At 36.3% G+C, this 21898-nt stretch overlaps 1 protein-coding gene across 5 annotated transcripts in view; it reads left to right on the top strand.

Moving 5' to 3' along the window:
* Window positions 1–21898, top strand: part of MSH3 (mutS homolog 3) — a 183102-nt gene that overhangs the window by 36315 nt on the left and 124889 nt on the right. For all 5 annotated transcript variants that reach the window (XM_063085678.1, XM_063085681.1, XM_063085682.1 and 2 more), the window contains 3 exons: window positions 13882–13994; window positions 14696–14810; window positions 19849–19933. In XM_063085678.1, coding sequence (XP_062941748.1) covers window positions 13882–13994; window positions 14696–14810; window positions 19849–19933 — 313 coding nt within the window. The remainder of the gene's footprint in view (window positions 1–13881; window positions 13995–14695; window positions 14811–19848; window positions 19934–21898) is intronic.

Below are 21898 nucleotides of genomic sequence, written 5' to 3' on the forward strand. Positions count from 1 at the left end.
TTCTCTTTGCGGCTTAGGGAATCTGTGTGATTTTCCTGCTTTTGTTCTCAGAGGCTCTAGGCCTTTCAGGTCTCTTCTGAGTGGTTACAAGTGCTTTTTGCCTGGTGAGCCAATCTTTATATGTAAAAATCAGGGTTTGGCACAAGGTAGGTAAGGCGATGGTGATTTTGTTTTACAGAGACATTTTCACTTGCAGACCTTTAGGTATTTTCAAATTTTAATTTGATTTAATGCATTTAAATAACAAGTTATGCAAAAAGTTAAAGTGCTGCATTTTACAGAGGTTTGATTTGCAGACCCATTCTTCTGTAAGGTAACATACACCTGAGACCACAAGTATGGCACACTTTTTCTCTTGTTCCCTCACTCTGGGCTCAAGCTACACCAGAATGATTGCCATGTTCTGAACATCTCATGTACAGTGAGAGATAGCACAGAATAGCTGTCTTACTACAGAGTCTGGATCCAGACAGCCTGTGTTTGGATCCTAGTTTCCTTACTGCTTAGCTGTGTATCTTAACCTTTCTGTGGCTCAGTTTCCTCGTTCAGAAACAGGTGTATAATAATAGAACTATTTCATAGAGTTGTAGTGAGCATTTAATGAGTTAGTAAATGTAATGGCCTTAGAACAGCACCTGGGACTTAGTAAGTGCTCAGTAAATGTTAGCTCCCAATATTTATCATTTATTTTTTACTACCATTCTTAAGCTATTCTCATATTGCACAAAGTGTTTTCGCCTCATCTGTCTTTTAAAATATCCTTTATCCTGACGGTCTCATTGCTTTCATGAAGCTGCCCTACAATTTCTTGCTGTTTTTCTGACCTTGGCTATACATTGGAATCACCTGTGGATATTAAAAAGTACTGATTCCTGAGTTTTTGGTCTTTGCTGGCTCCTAATGGCTTGTAAAAACTGATGATTCTATTTCCAGGAATTTTGTATCAGGTTGTTAAAGTTTTTGTAGCTTGAAATAGCCATGGTGGGAATATTTACACTTGGAAATCAGCATATACTACCATGGCACTCCTCTCAATCTCCTTGATGTTCCAATGATTTGTTTATAGGCCTGTATCTCAATAGATGTTGACCTTTTTTGTGGGGTGTATTAATTTGCTAGGACTGCTGTAACAAAGTACCACCAAGTAGGTGGCTTAACCAACAGAAATTTGTTGTCTCAGAGTCTGGAGGCTAGAAGTCCAAAGTCAGGGTGGCAGCAAGGTGAAGGAAGGATCTATTTAGGCCTCTCCTTGGCTTGTAGATGGCTGCTTTCTTCCTGTGCCTCTTCATACTGTCTTCCTTTTATGTATGTCTCTGTGTTCAAATTTTCCCTTTTTATAAGGACATCAGTCATATTGGATTACGGCCTATCCTAATGCCTGCACTTTAACTTGATTGCCTCTGTAAAGACCCTGTTTCCAAATAGGGTCACATTCTGAGGTACTTCCACATATGAATTTTATAGGGACACAGTTCAACCCGTAACAGAGGGCAAGCCTCTTCTCCCCGCCTCCCTCAATCTTTTTGTCCCTATGGTAATTGCACAGTAAATGTTCATAGACTTGAATCAAAAAGAAAACACTTGGTAGGCTGATATGTTGTTTTTATATAATTTTATTCATTTTCTATGAATTCCAGACAATCTGTTGATTTTTTTTTGTTTTGGAAGCAACTCTTTTTTAGGATGATATCAGAGTTAGTATTTCTAGAGCAAAACAATAGTTTAGAAAGATTAGTTATTTTAGGCTGTCTGAGGCAGGCATGAACTTATTAATGAACTTGTGGACTCAAGGCGTATGATCTGAGTGAAATGGTTTTGATTTTGTCTGTTGCTGAGAAAATGCTTTTAATCATGCATGAAAAAACTGTTGCAGATGGATTTCTACTGATCTGAGAATGATTTAATGTTGATAGTCCTCTTCAGGATTATGTAAGGCTGTAGAGTTCTCAGAAAAGCATGGTTTCTTTTGCTTTTTCTCAAAGGCAAATATAATGTCAGGTAAATTTGTGGTTTTGCTATTGAAAAGAATATTTTTTGAGCCACAGGAAACAAATTATTTTTTAAAAATTTACCATGTGTTAGGATGATTAGATTTATAAATATAAATAGTGGGTGACATTTAAACTATCATCATCTCAAAACATGTAAATATGGAATGTACTTTTTGAAGTTAAATATTTGTCTTTAAAATGAGAGATGCTTTTCAGCATTGTTTTTTCCTGAATAAATACTGGAATTAGAATCTTATTCCAGAAATGTTTTTGGAGTACACACGTGCATAGGAATTTGTTCGTGTTATTTTTCAGATTTTCTTAATAGAAAATTTTTAGCTATAAGTTGTATATGGCAAATATCAAAAGCTTTATTTTTAATCAACTTTAATCAGGTATAATTTACATGCAATAAAGTTTACGTATTTTAAGTGCATGAGTCAATCAATTTTGACAAATGTGCACATCAATTTAACTACCACCCCCATTAAGATATAGAACATTTATCTTCCCAAAATGTTCCCTGTGCCTCTTTGCAATGGTTTTCTTCCCACTTCCACCTCCTACTCCAAGCAACTACTGATCTGATTTTTGTTTTAGAATTTCACATAAATGGAGTCATTACAGTGTGTATTCTTTTGTGTCCACCTCCTTTTACTAGGCGTAATGCCTATGAAATTCATCCATGTTGCTGAGTGTATCAGTAGTTTGTTCCTATGTATTATATTTTTCAGTTGTATTGCATTGAATGAATATACCAGAATTTGTTTATCCATTCACTTGCTGAACATTTGGGTTGTTTCCAGCTTTTGGCTATTTTCAATAAAGCTGCTAAGTACATTTGTGTACTTGTCTTTTCATGGAGAAGTGTTTATTTAGGGTAAATACCTAGTGAGTGAAATTGTTGGGTTATGTGGGTAATGGTATATTTAGCTGTATAAGAAATAGCCAGAATATTTTTCAGAGTACTTCCACAATTTTACTCTCCTACCTGCATTGTGTGAGAATTGTAGCAGCTCCTCATCTTTGCCAAGTCTTGGTATTGCCAGTCTTTTTAATTTTAGCTCTTCTAGCGAGTGTGTAGTAGTGTCACATTTTGGTTTTATTTTGCTTTTTACTGATGACCAATGGTGTTTTCATCTGCTTATTGGCTGTTCTTTGATTTATATTTTGCCCATTTTAAGACTTGGATTGCTTATGTTATTGAGTTATAAGAATTCTTTATACATTCTGAATAAAAATCCTGTGTCAGATATATGTATTGTGAATATTTTCTCACAGTCTGTGTCTTACCTTCTAATTTTCTTGATGATGACCTTGGGAAAACAGAAGGTTTTAATTTTGACGACGTCAGATATATCAGTTTCTTCTTTTATGGTTAGTGGTTTTTGTATCCTGAGAAATCGTTGCCTTCAGTGTCATGACGATTTTTCCATATTTTTTTCTAGAAGTCTTACTGTTTGAGCTTTTACTTTAGCTCTAGTATGTATTTTTATTTGACTTTTGGGCATCACAATATGGGGGTGGTAGTTAAAGTTCATTTTTCTCTATACAGTTACCAGTTGTGTGCGTACCATTTGTAGAAAACACTGTTCTATTCGTATGGAATTATATTGGTACCAAAAGATTTATTTTGAATTTAACTCAGAAAAGTGAGTTAAATTCTAGATTATTTTGAATTTAACTTAGAAAAGTGAGTTAAATTCTAGATTTTTTATGTTACTCTAGTGGATATTTTAGACTTCGGCTTACTAGGATGTCATTTAAAAAATATTTTTTGGTCTTTTTTTGTCTCAGAAGTTATTTACCACATATTAGAAATATAAGGTCAGATGTGAGTTCTGGAAACCTACCATGCAAACTCCTCCTTAAGAGACCCAGTTAGAGGTGAATATACTCGTAAAATAGATGACTCTGTGTGTGTGTGTGTGTGTGTGTGTCTGTAACAGAACTAATTGAATTGTGGAACATTTGGGAAAGCACATAAATATTGCACAACTGGTACAATATTAAGTCATCAATTTTAGGGTTTAACAACTTTTCTTGTTAATTTTGCATATGTTTAACTGTAAAAATAACCTTATAGATAAGCCTTTCTGTACCTTTGGTTTTTTCATATTTGAAGACTGCTGTTTAAATGACTGTTGAGCAACTTCTTTTGTTTCTGTTTGTGAAATGAAAATTTCTATTTAAAGCATGTCAAGCATCTGAAGTAGATGAGGTGGTATTCTTGGGAGGGGCAGTGGTTTATCTTCTTAGAGAAGATTTCCAGGGCCAAGGAAAAAGAGCTGGGAGTTGTGACAACAGGCAGAAACGAAAAAGCTTCTCTCAGCCCTTGGGCTTTCTGCCTCCACCCCTCCCCCTTCAGGTCTTTCCCTTTCTCTGGGTCTCCCAAGTTTGAGCACTATAATCCTCTTAGTGCTGCTGCCCTCATTGCAGATAGAAGTACTTTCCGGTCAGGTTTGCCAAGACAGACTAGAAATTTTTTGATGGAGCTTTACCTTCACAAAGAACAAAAACAAATAAAAAATATTAACCATTGTAAAAAGGAAAAGTAAAACCAAAAGTTTAGAAAAAACTGGAAAAGAGGTTTAGAAAGACAGGAGTTTACCTGGTACAGACTTCCTAGCTTCCAATAATACCTCCCATTTTTTTGAATAGCTCAGCTCCCATGCACACTGGTCTTGGTTACTTCCTGCACATTGGGCCTCTCCCATGGAATTCGAACAGCTGGGAAATTCTCAGTCTCCCTTTTGCTCCCCAGCAGGCCTCTCCTGGGGGTATATTCTGGTGTTTTTCTTTACCCCAGGCCTCTTTATCCCAGAAGGAGCCCTTGAACTGGGGCCCTAAATTGGCTTTTAATTTGTAGTCCTCTGTGGTAACTTGGCTAACGTCCTTTGCTTGGTGGGGAGAAGTCCCTCTGGTCTCCAGAATCTCTGGCATGTACTCTGTCTCCCTGTTGGTTTGGTCTGAAGCAGACTCACCAGCTGACCATCAAATTGAGTCTTCTCCTTTGTTCACTGTTGGACATGTGGACTTCCATGGAGGTTGCCATCTTTCTAAGAAGCTGCCCGTGTGTTTGTGTCTACTCCTCTGGTCAGCAGAAGACTTTTTCTTTTAGGAAATCCCACACTTTCTAATGAGTTCTTACTGAAAACATTTTAAGTTGAAAATGAATTTATTGACTCATGTAAGCGAAAAGCTTAAAGGTAGACTAGAATCAGGCATGGCTGGATTTAGGGGCTCTTTTCTTTTTTCTCTTCTCCTTGTGTTCTCCTTATGTCCCACAAGGTGGCAGGATGGCTCCAGCGGCTCTGTTCCCTGGACTCCCAGCCTCCCAGGCTCAAGTCCAGGGAAGGAGAAGGACATCTGCTCCTGGGAGCTACTGCATAAGTCTTGTAATCCATTTTTTTCCTTTTCTCTCTCTCTCTCTTTTTGAATAAATTATTTTTTGAGTAAGGTATATATTCCAGTGGTTCAAAAGACTAAAAATATTTTAAGTGTAAAGTTTTTTAACCCCCCCCCCCCCCCCCCCCCCCCCCCCCCCCCGTCGTCCCGTCGTGTCCCTTTTATCATTATAAAGCACCTTTGTCCTTTTTAATGCTTTTTGTTCTGAATTCTATCTTTCCTGATAATAAAATCTCGTCCCATGCTTTTCTTTTTATTTGCATTTGCCCAGTATGTACATCTAGACAATTTTTTCAGCCATACTTTTATTTTTAACCTTTCTGAATTACTTTGAGTTGTTTACTTTGTTCTTGTTTGTAGCATGGAGTTTTTTTTCCCCCTTTGTAATGCAATCTCAGATTAATTTTCTTTTAATAAGTGAGTTTAGCCCATTTCCTTTATTCATGTCAGGTATATCTGATATTAGTTTGTCCATATTATTTTGTGTTATATTTTCTATTTTTGTATCTCTTAAAGAATCTTTCACTATGTGGTCTGTTTTCTTTGCTGTTTTTATGGGGTTATTCTGATGTTTTTGGTTGTTTCTATAATTATAATTTCATATAATACCCTTAGTCTTCTAAGAAAATGGTGATAGTACCCTACTGGGAGCTCTGACAAAATTAATGAATTTTATACTAATTATAATGTAGAGACATTGTAACTATGTTACATTGTCTGTCTTATTCAATCAAGAAGTCTATTTCATTCTGTCTTCAGAGGAGAGAATTAATTACTCAGCCAGGAAGCTTGGAACTCAACCAGTATTATTATTGGTAAGTGCACTGTCAGAGGTGGCCTTGTGAGTTTTCGCATAGTAGATTGTCAGCCTTTAACAAGGCTCTTTTTGTGTATAAAAATTATAGTTTCTAAAGTCAGCATAGATCATAAAATTAGTAAGCTGACTTTTTTTTGTTCATAGTTGAGCATTAGTTCAGAGTTGCTGTAGGTAGTTTGTTATTTGACATCAGAGAGTCACCAATTTTATGTTCATTAAAAGATATTATTGGGTCTAAAGTTGCCTTGTTTTACCGTGGGCTCCATACTTGTTGAGAATTTTATTACCGTTTAATTTCTCAAAACTAATGTTTGGTAACAGAGAGTCATGTTACATGTGTAAAGGATTTCTTTTTTAATTAGCCGTTTTAATTTAAAATAGTCCAGCTTGGCAGCCCTATTTAATGACTGAGACCCCCCCCCCCCCTGCCCCATACTGATGTTAGTCCTATTATCAAGCACAGAAGGGGAGTTGCCACTCTAGTCCCAGGGAGGAACACAGCTTCTGTTTACCTCCTCTCCATTCAAGAGGCTTCGGCCCCAGGCCACAAATAGTTGCTGCAGAGGGTGGTAAAGGGAATGTGGATTTATCATTTTGTAGACCGAGATCAATTACATGAGGGTATTTCCAAAAGTTTGTGGAAAAATAGAATTAGAAGATAATACAGATCTTCTCCATGAACTTTTTGAAGTATGCTCATATGACCATAGCTGATGTCAGTTTTTCTGGCGAAAAGATATTTCCTGCTTGTCTCTCCTAGAACAGCTGAAACATAGACACTTGTTGCGTACATGCCTTTGGAGAAGATTTACATTTCCATTTTGTGCCATAGTCCTGCAGTGGCTGCAGCATTGTTCGTGTAGACTAGTGTTTTTATACTGCAGTTTGCCTGTGACTCACCCCAGGAAACCTGTTAAAAATCAAGATGCTCCCTCTCCCCTAACTGACGGCTGAATTCAGATTTAGCACATTTGAGGTGTGGAGTCTGTGCTTTTAATATGTGTTGCAGGTGATTCTGTTGGAGGTATTTCACAGACTACATTTGAGGAAATCAAGATTGACAGTTATGTGAGAGTGATTTTAGCACTATTTAATTTTTCAAAAACAATATATAGTTGACCCATGAACAACACAGGTTTGAACTGCATGGGTCTGCATATATGTGGAATTTTTCTCAACCAACTGTGGATTGAAGATACAGTATTTGTGGGATGCAGAACTTGCATATATGTAGGGCCAACTTTTCATATATGTGGTTTCGCAGGGCCACTGCAGGACTTGAGTATCCAAGGATTTTGGTATATGTGGGAGTCCCGGAACCAATCCACTGTGGGTACCGAGGAATGACTATTTGGCAACACAGAGGCATGCTACATGTGAAAAAGTTAAAGGAGAAATTTTACTAAAATCTAGTCTGACAAAATTCTGGTAGGCTATTACTCATGTGTGCAGAATTTCAAACAGGCTTTTGATTCAAGTGAGTTGAATTCACCATAACTTTAATTAAGAATTCTAGGAAAATACAGATAAATTTTATAACTTTAACCAGTTGTGCAAAAAAGTTTTCATGAGGATGTTTGATATACAGATTGCAGAATGATGAATTTAACATTCTTGAATGTTTCCATGAAAGCCTCAAGGATAACTGACAAGTCCATTTTTATCAAATTTAATGGATTTCTAAATCCTTATCTGCTTATCAAACAAAACCTTAATTAGAACAGTAATTGAGTAACCAGCTGCCTCTTGTGTTCACTCTAGCAACTTGTGTAAAAATATTGTGGAGCTCATGTCAGGTCATTCATTGCTTCTTGAGTTGCTAAATAATAGTTTTGCTTCAGGTTTCTCAAAATCCAGGTATTAAGGGAGTCTACAGGAAGACAAAAATTGATAAGAGCTTTATAATAGTCTGATACTCTCTCCCCAGTGAATTAAGGTAGAAAAATCCTTCTTCAGCACCACAGATGGGAGAAAATCCTCTTCTTAGGTTTCTTCCTGAATCAGCTTATGTCTGCCCAGGCTTGTCGTAGAACAGATAAAGCCTTTGGAGCTAGGTACTCTGAGTTTGAATATCTATTAATCTCTTATCTCTTTGTGACTTTGGGCATTGTACTTAATCTCTCAGAGCTCAATTTACTAATTTTTAAAATGGAGATCATGTTGCCTACCTCAAGGGTGGAACTGTATATGTAGTTCTGGATCTTGTACTCATTCATTCTTTATGTATTCATTCAGCAATACTGTATAGATTGAGTACCTTTCTGTACCAGGCACTATTCCAGACATTGGGTGCAGCAGAAATAAAACTGACAAAGTCCCTCATGGACTCTAGTCAGGAATGCCAATTTATACGAGGTATCAGGGAAGGTCCCTGAGAAGGTGACTTTTGAATGAAGACCCGAAGGATGTGAGGGTTGCCAGGGGGATATCTAGGGAAGAATGTTTTGGCAGAAGTCAAGTAGGTGCAAAGGCCCTGAAGTGAGGTCTTAGCTGTGGTGTTTTTTTTTTTTTTTTTGTCGTTTTTTCGTGACCGGCACTCAGCCAGTGAGTGCACCGGTCAGTCCTATATAGGATCCGAACCCGCGGCGGGAGCGTCGCCGCACTGCCAGCGCAGCACTCTACCAAGTGCGCCACGGGTGTTTGAGGAACAGCCCCAAAGCCAGTGCCATTCCAGCAGAAGGAATGAAGGTGAGAGTAGAAGAAAATGAGGTATTGTCAGCGTTTTAGCCATTCTCGGGAGGTGTATTGATGTCTCTTTGTGGTTTAATTTACATTTCGCTGAAGACTGCTAATGATAGAGAACCCTTTTTGTATGTTTATTAGTCATTTAGGTATCTTCTTTTTGTGTTTGTTTTACCCATTTTTCTATGGGGTTTGGCTGTTTTTTGTTAATTTGTAGGTGTTCTGTTTATTTTCTGGGTATGAGTGGATTTGTGGGATATATTTATTTTAGATCCTTCTCCTTTGTCTGTAGAGATGTTATTCTGCTTATGCTCCACTTTCTTTTAATGACTTTGTATGGGATTTGACCTTATGCTCCACTTTCTTTTAATGACTTTGTATGGGATTTGACCTTGATCCTTCTCTATTACTCATTTTTATGTGAGATTAGTTTTTCCTGAACTTTTAGAACAGAGGTATGATTCAGAATAGCTTTTCTAACTTTATAGCTCTAGTAGTGTTTTTTAAAAAACTAAAGGTGTTATTTATAAACAGTATAATTCACTCATTTTAAGTGTGCAGTTTGAAATGTTGCAATTTTATACAATTGTGTAAACCACCATCTTCCTAATTTCCCTTTGCAGTTGGTTGCATACTCTCAAATCTGGCCCTAGGCAGTTATTAATTTTTTATTAGTTTTGCCTTTTCTAGAATTTCACACACATGGAATCTTACAGTGTATAGTCTTTTTGGTCTGCTTTCTTTCTATTAATGAATGAATCTCAAAAACATTACACTATGCTGCATATTGTCAAGAATTCAAAAACACGGCAGCTCACTTTCTCCCAGCTCTGTTCTCAATTACTTTGTCTTGTCTTTTTTACTTTGTCTCTGTTGTCCCTATTCTACTCACTTTGGATTCTCTTTACAGGAGTTTTTCCTCAGTGCGAGATTTTTGTCTTGAAGGAGTGCTTTGCATAGTTAGTTGTGTGAGTTCATAGAGTCCAGAGTTCTCAGCCCTTTCAGCCCTTACTACGGACCTATCAGGTATAGAACCCCCACCCCAGTTTCAGCTTTTCAGAGTATCTTGCCATGATTTCCAGTGAGTACCTGGTTGCTGTTCTGTGGTGTTCCTGTTCTCTTATTGTTAGTTGCCCTGTTGCCTCTATCTGCTGCTTCCCACGTGGACCCTGATAGCATATGTGTCTTATTGTTGTTGGTTTCTCATCCCTACCTGCTTGCATTTTGGGGTCCTTAGGGATATTTGGAGATACAATATATTGTACATATTATCTGTAGGTTTTGGTTTGGCTATTCAGTTCTCTGTTTTTATGGCAGGATTTGGGGAGACTAAAAAATTATGTTGTTTTGAGTATAACAAAACAAAAATTGAGTAATAACTTTTTTATATTAAGAAAAATAGCAAAAAAATAACAAATTTGTTGCATTTATAAAATGATAAAGTTTATACATATTCATTTCTACTTATTTGTAATATTGAGGAGGGCGGGAATGTATTCCTTTTGCAATGGGATATAGCCGTTTGTGTGTCTGTTTCTTCTGTATCTTTTATGTATGCCTACCACATTACTGTCTGTTGTTTTAGATTGTAAACTGAGAGTGGGAACCTGATTGGTGTATGCCATGTGACCATGTTTTGTGTTTTTATTAATGTGAAGGAGAAACAAATATGAATAAGCTCTAGATTTTTCAGTCATAAATCTTTTTCAGAATTTTAATGTAGTAGTTAAGCAGACTAGATAATGAAGGTTCTCTATTGCTTATTTAGTACAAGGCATTGTAGTTGAACTCTTAAACCAGATCATAGAAATCTCCTTGTTCAGTAAGGAAAATCATAAAAATTGAAAGATGGAAGCTTAGTTTAGTTTGCTGCTGGGGATTATTACAAGTCTTTTTTCAGTTTTGTGTAGAGACCAAGGAAGGGTTTTGCATAGGGAACCAAAGAAGAGAATTGGGAAACTTTATAGATTGTCTTAATTCAGATATTCATAGTATAGCTTTATTTTTACTTTTTATATTCTTAAATCATTAGATATACCTATATTAATATACATAAGATAAGCTTCCAAAGCAGTTACACTCTTTCCTGTCATCTAACTAGTTTCTGTTATGTCACCACTCCTACTTTTATTTGTATAGGTCAGTGGTTCTTTAACTTTAGTGTGCATCACAATCCCCTGATGCTGGGCCCCACTCTTAGAGTTTCTGTTTCAGATAGACATGAGAGAAATGTATACATTGGTCTCAGTCATAAACAGAGACACAAATTTCCTAGAATAAAATAAACACTAAGGGTCATATAACTTTAAGCAACACAGAACATTGTGACAAGTATGGTAAATCCCAGGAATGCAAGGATCATTCAGCATCAGAAAATATGAATAATATATTACAAGATTGAGATGAACCATGTGATCATCTCAACACATGTGAAGAGCATTAGATAAGACTCTATAATCCTTCATGATTAAAAATAATTTTTCAGAGGGCCGGTCTGTGGCTTACTTTGGGAGAGTGTGGTGCTGATAACACAAAGGCCAGGGGTTCGGATCCCTATATAGGGATGGCCGGTTAGTTCACTTGGGAGAGCGTGGTGCTGACAACACCAAGTCAAGGGTTAAGATCCCCTTACCGGTCATCTTTTAAAAAAAAAAAATTTTTTTTCAGAAACTGGGAATCTCATCAAATCTTAAGCTGATAAAAGTCTTTTATCCAAAACCTACAGTAAACATCATACTTGAGAGTTGAAACTTTAGAAGCATTCCCATTAGTATCAGAAGACAAAGGATGCTTATTAGCATGTATTACCTTTGTTCAATGCAGCCCTGAAGGTCTTAGATAGTATAATAAGGTAAAAAAAGAAATGAAGAAAAGGAATTATAAGGGAGATATGAAACAATCTTATTGTTTTTTGGCAGATATTAATGCATACTTAGACAGCCTGAGGAAATCAATAGAGAGTGTTTAACACAGTGCTACATGTAAAAATTGATAGGTTCCTATATACTGATGATTCTTAAGTGTAATATAAAAATAATTCCTTTCACAGTAGTATTAATCTGTAATATATCTAAGAATGAGTGCAACCAAAGATATGTAAAACCTCTATGAAGAAAATTATAGAACATTATTGTTGGGTATAAAGGACCTGAATAAATATACCATCTTTAACAATGGAATATCTCGATTTGTTAAGATATCACTTCTCTCTAATTCACTACATATCCAATCAAAATCACAATAAAGTTCTTGTGAAACTGGACCAGATGAACCTGAAACTTAAAAAGAAAATCAAAGGCCCAGTAGTAGCCAAGACAGTCTTGAAGAGCAAGGTAGGGGCCTTGCCACCCCAGATTTTGATACCAAGCCATGGAAATTAACACACTCTGTTTCTAATAGAGAGATAGATGAACAGATCAGTGGAACAGGGTAGAAAAACCAGAAATAGAGTCACATATATAGAAATATGATATGCAGTGAATGTAGCATTAAAATCAGTAGGGAAAGATGGAATGTTCTATAAATGTGCTCCAATCATTAATTAATAATCATATGGAAAATCAAATTATATTTCTAACTTCACACCATCCACAAAAATAAATTTGGGTAGATTAAATTTGAAAAGCAAATCTTAAAAATTTATTAGAAAAAAAAATAATGGAACACAGCAGCAGTTAAAATAAAGGTAGATTTGTCTTCATGTATAAATCTTAGAAATATAACATTCAGTGCAAAAGCAAGTTGTATAGGTATAATATATTACCACTCATAAAATTAAAAGCATGAAATAATACAATATATTGTAAAGTATAAAAACATACATGGTAATAATGTACATCAAAATCAAGGTAGTGTTTACTTCTTAAAATGGTAGAGAGATGAATGTGATTGGGGAGGGACATATAGGCTACACCTGTCTCTGTAATGTTTTATTATTTTTAAATAAAAATATTGTAAAGCAACACGTAACATAATGTTAACACCATGTGAATATCAAACAATGAAGAGATCGTTGAATAAATTGTGGCTTTCATATCTGTGAAATGTTTTTCAGCCATTAAAAAGAATGAGTTGTAGCTAGGTCACTTTATGTGGAAGGATTTTTGAGAGTTGTTGCTCAGTGAAGAAAACGAGATGCAGAAAAGTGTGCATAAAGTCATTCCATTTTTAAAACACAGTGACATGTATGAGTTTATATATATATATATATATATATATATATGACATATGCTTGTGTATGATCATATGAACATGAAAAAACATGGAAGATTCATACTAGGCTGTTACCATGAGAGAGAAGTCATGGGAATGAGGTGATAAGGAAAGGAGAAGAGAAATTGGAGGGAGTGGGGGAGTCAAGAGAAATAGAAAATGAAAAAGAAAATACACTACCCACGATGGATGATATAATTTTGTTTAGGCACTTATGCAAACTTTTATACATATTTTAAGAAAGACTATAGAACCAGTTTGTTTAAAGAGAGAGTTAACCTAAGAGGAATTTACTGTATTTGACTGGAGGCTGTGGTAGAAATGGACTTAGCACGCTTACCAAAGATGCTCCTCAAAGAAAAATTACTCTGTGCTGCATTTTATTGCTAAAGTATTTAAACAAATAATGTAATTAAATCAAAATGATAATTTTCAGTTTTTCTTCCTTCATATTTATTAATGTAATTGACCCTAATTTCAGTGAGTTCTTTTTGTTTTGTTTGCATCTCATACGGGGTAGAGTTCTTCTTTTTAATAATGAGAGATATAAAATACAATGTGCTAGATGATATTAAAAAACCAGTAGATAAAGTAATAATTCTGATATTTTACAAAATGAGGGCTTTTGGCAGGGAAACTTTAGATCTCACTCTTTTTTTCTTCCATTAGGGAGAGAATGAGGAATCTTTCTTTTTTGTCAGAGCAAGACTGAATGCAGATGGTTCAAGATAATGCATAATTATCTTTGAAGTGTCCGTTTTTTTCTTTCAGTGTGCGGGATGACAGAATTCGAGTAGAAAGGATGGAACACATTTATTTTGAATACAGCCATGCTTTCCAGGCGGTCACAGAGTTTTATGTGAAAGATGTAGTTGACGTCAGAGGTAAATATTTTACGTGTAGCCATATGTCCTCAAATTGAACTGATTTGAGATTTGGATAAAGGTGTGAGTATGACTTTCAATTTAATGTCTGCTAGATAGTTACCAATGAATATGTGGGAGAAGCATAGGGAAGAGCTCACTGTTGTTGCACTCTTCAAAAATGCAGCTTCTTCCTTTTTAGTTATGGCCAGTTAGTAATTTGGTGGTTTTGAGGGGTTGAACATTTAAATAGGATGGTAAAGGAAGGCCTCACAGAGAAAGTGGATCTTGAAAGATTTGTACAGGATTGAAGGAGTTAAGGGAAAAAGCCATATAGATGTGTGAAGGAACAGTATTTCAGGCAGAGACAACAGTAAGTACAAAATGTCTAAAGGCGGGAGGGTGCCTGGTATATTTAAGGAAAAGCAAGGAGTCTGTGCTGGAACTGAGTAACTGAGGGAGAGAATATTGGGAGGTGAACTTGGAAGTAAAGAGGAGATAGAAAGCAGATTGTGTAGGGCCTTAGTAGGTCACAGTAAGGACTTTGGCTTGTACTTTCAGTGAGTTGGGGGATGTTGGAAGGTTCACATTTTTCCAAAGGGTAATTTTATGAGATATTGTCTAAATTATTATATACATAACCATAAAATAGATTTGTTTAACTTAAAACTTATTTTGAATAATGGTAGTAATGTTAATGAGTACATATATTGTTTTTTTAGGTTCTCAAAGTTTTTCTGGCATCGTTAACTTGGAGAAGCCTGTGATTTGCTCTTTGGCTGCCCTAATAAGATACCTCAAAGAATTTAACTTGGAAAAGATGCTCTCCAAACCTGAGTAAGTGATATCTCAAAAAATTTTTTTAAAAAGGGAGGAGGGTTTATATTAAAAACATTTCTTTTTTGTGTGTGTCTTTTTCGTGACCGGTAAGGGGATCTCAACCCTTGGCTTGGTGTCATCTGCACTGCGCTCAGCCAGTGAGTGCACTGGCCATTCCTATATATATAGGATCCGAACCCGCGGCGGGAGCGTCACTGCGCTCCCAGCGCCGCACTCTCCTGAGTGTGCCACGGGGTCGGCCCTTAAAAACATTTCTTAAATTGAATTTGGTAAGCACTGTACTCAGAAGTTTACCTGCTATTGATAGAATACCATATCAGGGTACAAGGAAGAGATATTTGTTACTGTTGCTGAAGAATGTTAAATATTCGTTGATTAAAAATATTGATAGGATCCTTAAGAATTCTGTCAAATAAATGGTATTCATGGTAGCTATTAGATATATTACAGTTTTGATTCCAAACCGTGCTTTATAATATCTGGAAAGCACTCATAAAATTTTACCACCTTTCTTATTCTTGGTTTCAGTTCTTATTTCACCGACCATAAAGTTGGAGATAAAGGGACCAGCTACTAACATAGACAAGTTTTTACAAGAGTGATTAGTTTTGTAGATTTCAGAAATTTAAAAGCTGACAGTTGACAGTCTAGGAAAATACTAGTTTAATAACCAGTGGAATAAAAGAAAAGCAGTGGGGTAATTTTTTTTGCCTTTCTTTATTCTGCCTTCACCAGCCCCTTGTCTTTGGCTCTGTCCTGGATAAGTAAGCTCCTTTCCATTCTACAGAGGTGGGTGGGCAGATAGGAGCTATCTCAGTAAAATGGCAGAATATGAATTGGGTAACAAAGAGGTGGCACTACATTGAGTTTGCTAATTAAAATTAGCCACAGAAAAAGAACCAAATTCGAATCACATATATATTTATTGTAAGAGAAAAGAGAATAAGGAGCAGGGTGATGTCATTGTAGATAATGAAGGCATGCCAGAAAGACATGCCCACAAATGAAATCAAGACTATAACCCACTGCTTTAAAATGAGCTCAGAGACACTAAGAAAATGATAGTAGATGTGAAAGAACACAAATGAGAAGTAGGAAAGTTTGAAATGAGGTGATAGGACTTAAGAAAGAAGCATAAGTAAAGAAAAAGATCAATTTAGGAACAAAGAAGAAACTTAAAGGAACCGATAATGAATAAACTATAACATATACTTTTAGAGAAATAGAATTTGAAAAGAGGGATGTGCAAAAAAAAGGTTATAGCAGTCGTGATGAGACAGCTATCCTTAAAAAGACCTGCCTGTAGGCTTGGGTTTTGGGAGGGTTCTCACCATTCCCTGATGTGGATGGCTCACTGTGCCTAAACTGGCAAATGATGTGGTGTATGCTCAACACCTACTTTCTGGGAGCTGGAATTTTGGTTCACATTAGGGAAAGGGTGCCTTGTGACAACCAACCAGTAAAAACTGTGGGTGCTGAGTCTCTAATGAACTGCCCTGGTGGACAGCGTTTCACACGTGTTGTCACAGCTCGTTGCTGGGAAATTAATTGCATCCTGTGTGGCTCTACCAGGTGCGGACTCTCAGAAGCTTGCCTCTGGTTTCCTCTGGTCTTTGTCTCATGCACCTTTTCCCTTGTCTGATTTTGTTTTCTGTTCTTTCATCGTAGTAAATCATCGTTGTTAGTGTGGCTGTATGTTGAGTCCTGTGTATCCTAGTGAATCATTGAACTTGGCAATGGCCTTGGGGACTCGATATACACCTTTTTATTTTTTCCCTCTCTAATGGGCTTATTGGCAGCATTTAGGAATGGAAAGTTAGTCATGTTTGTTTAATTACACAACAATTAGAAGTGAATCTATGATGAAACTGGAGTGTTGTAATATAATGCAATTTATAATTCAGAAATAAACTTACCTGCCAAAAAGTTAAACGAGTGGTGAATTTATGACCTGAAAACTGTACATAAAGAACTGTTTTTGGCTTTAGATTTCATAGTGACGTGGTAGATTATTTTTGTTTCTATTTTTAAATAATAATATTTAAATAGGATTTGTAATTGGTTGATCTTTTAGATAAGGTCTGCACCTTTACTGCCTTTGCCTAAATCAGAAAAATTAGTTTTCATTTTTTTAAAAAGTAGAGTAGGAATGATATAGGGTCTTAAATTTCTCTGGGAAGCTTTCAGCAAGGACATTTTCCTCCCATTATAAAACTCGAGTAAAAAGCATCCTTTGTATTTTTGGTGTCTGAAATATTAATGAAGTATTTTCCCATGTTACTTATAAGTTTTCTATCCAACTTTACACAGCATGAATTCTTTCTAGGCATTGTTTATGAGGTTCATTTCAAAGCATATGAAATTTGGCTTCTTCCACAAAGATGAAATATTTAAAATTGAGTATTTCACGTCAGTAATCATATACTATTGAATACCTGAGGATACTTCCAGATATAACCCTTAGTTTAAAAATGTATGTAATCCTCAGTGGAAATAGGCACTGACAAAGGAAATTTCTTTTGTATCTGGAAGGAAGTGTACAAGTCCAGAGTACTGATCAACCAAATATATGGGAATAAGTTTCATCCTTATAGTAGCTTGATAATTACTATTCCATATGAATCAGTTTAATTTAAGATTGCCCAGTGGTTTATCTCTTTTATTAAAATCAATGCAGATTTCAGTTTAAAGAAATTCCTTACTGCATCTAATTTGAAATTTACATTCTTTGTTCAGTAAGGGCAAAAGAAAAGAACAACAAACCTTACAACCAGCCAACCAAAGAAAAAACCATACACAGAACACATTAACACTGTTAATTTAAAGAACCTATGCCTTTTCTCTGTGAGGGTGTGGTGTTGTGAGCTAACTTAAGCCAATTTGGTTGTTTATAGTTATTGGGTTTTTTTTGATATTGTAGATAGTGGGAGCCAAATTTCATTTGTTGGAACTGTTGGAACCTAATCACCAACGTGGTGGTATTAAGAGGTGGGGCCACTAGAAGATGATTAGGTCATGAGGATAGAGCCCTCATGAATGGGATTAGTGCACTTATAAAAGAGGCTTAAGGGAGCTTGTTTGCCCCTTTCACCATTTGAGGACATATATGAAGGCACCATATATGAAGAACAAGCCCTCACCAGACACTGAATCCACTAGTGCCTTGATCTGGGGCTTCACAGCCTCCAGGACTGTGAGAAATAAATTTTTGTTGTTTATAAATTACTCAGCCCAAGATATATTATTGTAGCAGCCTAAATAGACTAAGACACCAGCTATGCACCTTTCTAAGGTCTGTGTCTGATCAGGGCATTCATGTGTTAACTGATCACCCTTAGGATGTAGTTAGTTAAACCTGTCAGAAACAGAAGTAAAGTACTCCCATCTAAACACATGGGTAACTGGTTAGATAACCAACTTAGAGGCCAGGCTGTCAGCCCTTCCAGCCTGGATCTTTTATCATGAATTTGTGTGAATACCTGTCAGCTACACAGCCAACTATTACCTGATTGTTTCTTCCTGTAAGTAATGTTTTACATTTTATAGCTGTCCCTGGGTATTTCACAGACATTTCTGAGGCTTTATGACTCAAAGGGAAAAAAACAAATCCAAACCAGCTTTCCCATAGGAAGATGGCAGACATTTATTGAGTATTTACTTTCTGCTAGGCCCTGCAGGTGCTAATAGATGAATAAGGTATAAATAACCCTTGCCTTCAGGGAGCTTAGATCTATTAAGGACGATAGAAGCACAACATAAATCGCTGTAATTCAGACAAATTAACTGTTATAAGAGCGAGAGAAAGGGCCGCACACACTTGCTATCAGTCAGTTTTGGAGTTGCTTCCCCCTGAAAATCATTAACAGGTTATCAGCCTTTGAAAGGTAGATCAAAGCTGTCACAAGTAAATCACACTGCCAAGGGACAGCGTTCAGTTACTAGGCAATGTTCTTAATATGAGGTAAGTTTTTTCTCTTTTCCAGGGTTCTGGGGCCTTACTTTCAGGAGTCATCTAGAAGTAAAGGAATCTCTCTATAAATACTGCTTCTTCAGGCTCTGATTTTAAAACACTCTGTAGATTCCTGGGTGTGGGCTTGTTACTGTAACTGACTCAGGAAACTGGATTTTACCTAAACCTCAGTATAGCTGTAAGAAATGCAGTTGGGTTTATAGCTCAAATACATTATGCTTTTCTTTTAAATGGTTTAGTGACCTGCCATTATTTTTCTTGCCTTTGGAAATAAGCCGTCAAGTCTGTAAATGCTGTTGACAGAAACACCTCAGGTCTGGCTAATAAAGGAAATTGAATTATTGCATCAGTAAGGCATTGATTAATACTTCTTAACATGAATTGGGAATTGTACATACATTTATTAGTCATTCTGCATCTCATTTCTCAAGTCTGTTTGAAATTTATTGAACTTTTGATCTAGTTTTGGATAATTACAGGGACATAAGGAGTGAATTCTTTAACTGAGCTTAAGGATATAGCTTGCTACTTTTTCAGTTTTATACTCACTGAACATTGGTCACCTTAAGGTGTGTTGTTAATTATACAGTAAATATCATTTATTGCTCATATCAGAATGTTGATTAAAAGCTTGTAAAGTGTTTATCAAGATGATTTCATGCTAAAGAATAAGGACAGTTTCAACTATTTTGACATATTTTTCTAGCTAATTGCATAGCTTTTCCTGGAGATACCACCACATGCTCTTCCAATGATGAGAGGCTAGTTTGGTTCTCTTCCTGGAGATGTAAAACAAAAACAAAACATTGGTACCATTACCTCCCTCTTATGTACTTGTTTTTGGTGTTAGAACAACTATCCTTGTCTTGTGTCAATCTCTTTAACAGAATCAGCATTAACGAAGACAGTATCCCCATGAATTTTCAGTTTGCTTTTTTTAGCTTGATTTCCTATCAAAATACTAATTTTTGTCTTAGTGTTATTGGAATGTTTCTAGTCTATAAATTAGTTTTTTATTTCTTTATGCATTTGCATCTTGGCTCATTATATTTCACTCTTTTGCAGGAATTTTAAACAGCTGTCAAATGAAATGGAATTTATGACAATTAATGGAACAACATTAAGGAATCTGGAAATCCTACAGAATCAGGTCAGGCTACATAAGGGTTACTGGACTCAATGGTTTTGAAAAAAAATTTGGAGTAAAGTGGCAGCAGTCTATTCTAAGGAGTTCAGGGGAAAATAATAAATGTGTCTTCAACTGACCTCTCTGCCTGTCACCTAGTTATTGCTTGATAACTGCAGCACTCACTTTTTGGAGAGTCAAATATATGACATATTTCTTTGGGTCGTTTTTTTAAAACTATGGAGCTGTCCTTTTTGCCCATCTTGACAGTTTCTGTATTATCATTTCTGTATCCAATATTTCTTTGGAAAGGCATCATCTTTGAAAATTAATATGAAGTACATTTTTTTGTCTGCTTGATTGTTTTTTCTACATACCTTTAACTTTTTGTTGAAATGTTTGTAGTCTTATTTCATTATCCCGTGTATAAAACAAGTTACTGTGATATTGAATTTGACTATAAGATGCATAATATTTCACTTCACAAGCTTTCCTCATTGTTTACTTGCCCTTTATTAATGAATTAGGAAGATAATGGAGACATTAAAATTATTGCTTTCATTTATTACATTATCACTTGGAAAGGTGAGATATTACATTGTAAAACTAATATTATCATAACAGTCATCGAGATAGAAGGCAATTCCACCTCATTTGATTAAGTAGTGGAGAAGATGAACCATCTCAGTCAAATGGTTTAAAGCTCTTCAGAAATATTTATTACTCTTGTGAATTAAAGTAAATACTGAATTTATTCTCCTGAGTGTGGGTCCGTATATTAACTAGTTTCTCTCACTTAATTCTCTGTCTTCCAATCTATCCTAGTGTACTTGAGTCAGACTTATTTTTGTTCAGTAACATTTTTATCTTGTCGTTCCATTATCCAGAATCTGAGACTCTGCCCTGCAGGTCTCTCTCATACATGTTTCTGCATACATCCTCCTGGACAGGAAACAAGTAGTAGGAGTAAAAGGACATTTCTTGGCTGAAGAAGAGCTCACAGTCAGAGCCTGCAAACACAGCCCCAGCATACCAAACTTTCCTTGCTTCTGCCACATCTTCCCTGTTCAAATCCTGCTGTAGCAGAGTCAGTTCTGAAGTCAAATTCCTAAGGCAAAAATCATTGATAATCAGAAATACCCTTTAAATTCCTATCATTATCAGGATGTGGGCCCTTGTAGAAACAGAAACTTAGCAATAACATCTTCTTCTCATCTTTGAATCTCAACTTTGGCCTCCCTTTCCACAGAGCAATGGAAAGGGGTAATGGGGAGGGTGTTTGGTGTCAGCAAAAGCAAAGGTACCTAATAGGACATTTGTCTCTCCCACCCCACCCCCCCTCTTGTCTGAGCCTGCATCTCCAATGATGTCAGTAATTGGAGAATGATTCGCCTCCACTGTCCTCACAAGGCCCTTTACTCTGGTCAGGCCAGTCGGGATCTTGTGTCAAGAATGGTTGGTGCTGTTGCTGGTCTGGACCACTCTCTTCGGTTCATGCTGCCTGTCCAGCCCATCCTGAGAGGAGCCTTTGTGACTTCTGTGCCTTCCCCACGTGCTCTGCAGTGAGCTCCTAAGGCTTGGGAGCTTATGCGACACCTTCTCTAGTTGGTTCCGGGCAGGTGACATTGTGTCCTAATTATGAGTCTTTTCTCCCAGACTTGGATGTAAGCACCCTGAGGGAAGGACAATGTCTTTGCTAATCATACTACTGAGCACATAGAAGGTGCTCCATAAGTGGCTACTTACAGAGGAAAAGGGAAACAAAAACCAAAAAACAACCAACCCGAACTCAAGTGGAAACACCAATTTTGTTTTCCAAATGAGATTTAAACATCTCAGTAGGCTTTGTGATACAATGAAACCTTGGTTAATTGTGAATTTTATTCTGGAGTTCAACTTTTAAGTGGCAAAGCATAGATAGGTAAACTTTTACTAGGGATTTAATAAAACAGACTAAAATAAAATTCTTCCAGGGTAAATATGTAGAGT

This window comes from Cynocephalus volans, chromosome 2 (genome assembly GCF_027409185.1).
Source record: "Cynocephalus volans isolate mCynVol1 chromosome 2, mCynVol1.pri, whole genome shotgun sequence".
NCBI lineage: Eukaryota > Metazoa > Chordata > Mammalia > Dermoptera > Cynocephalidae > Cynocephalus > Cynocephalus volans.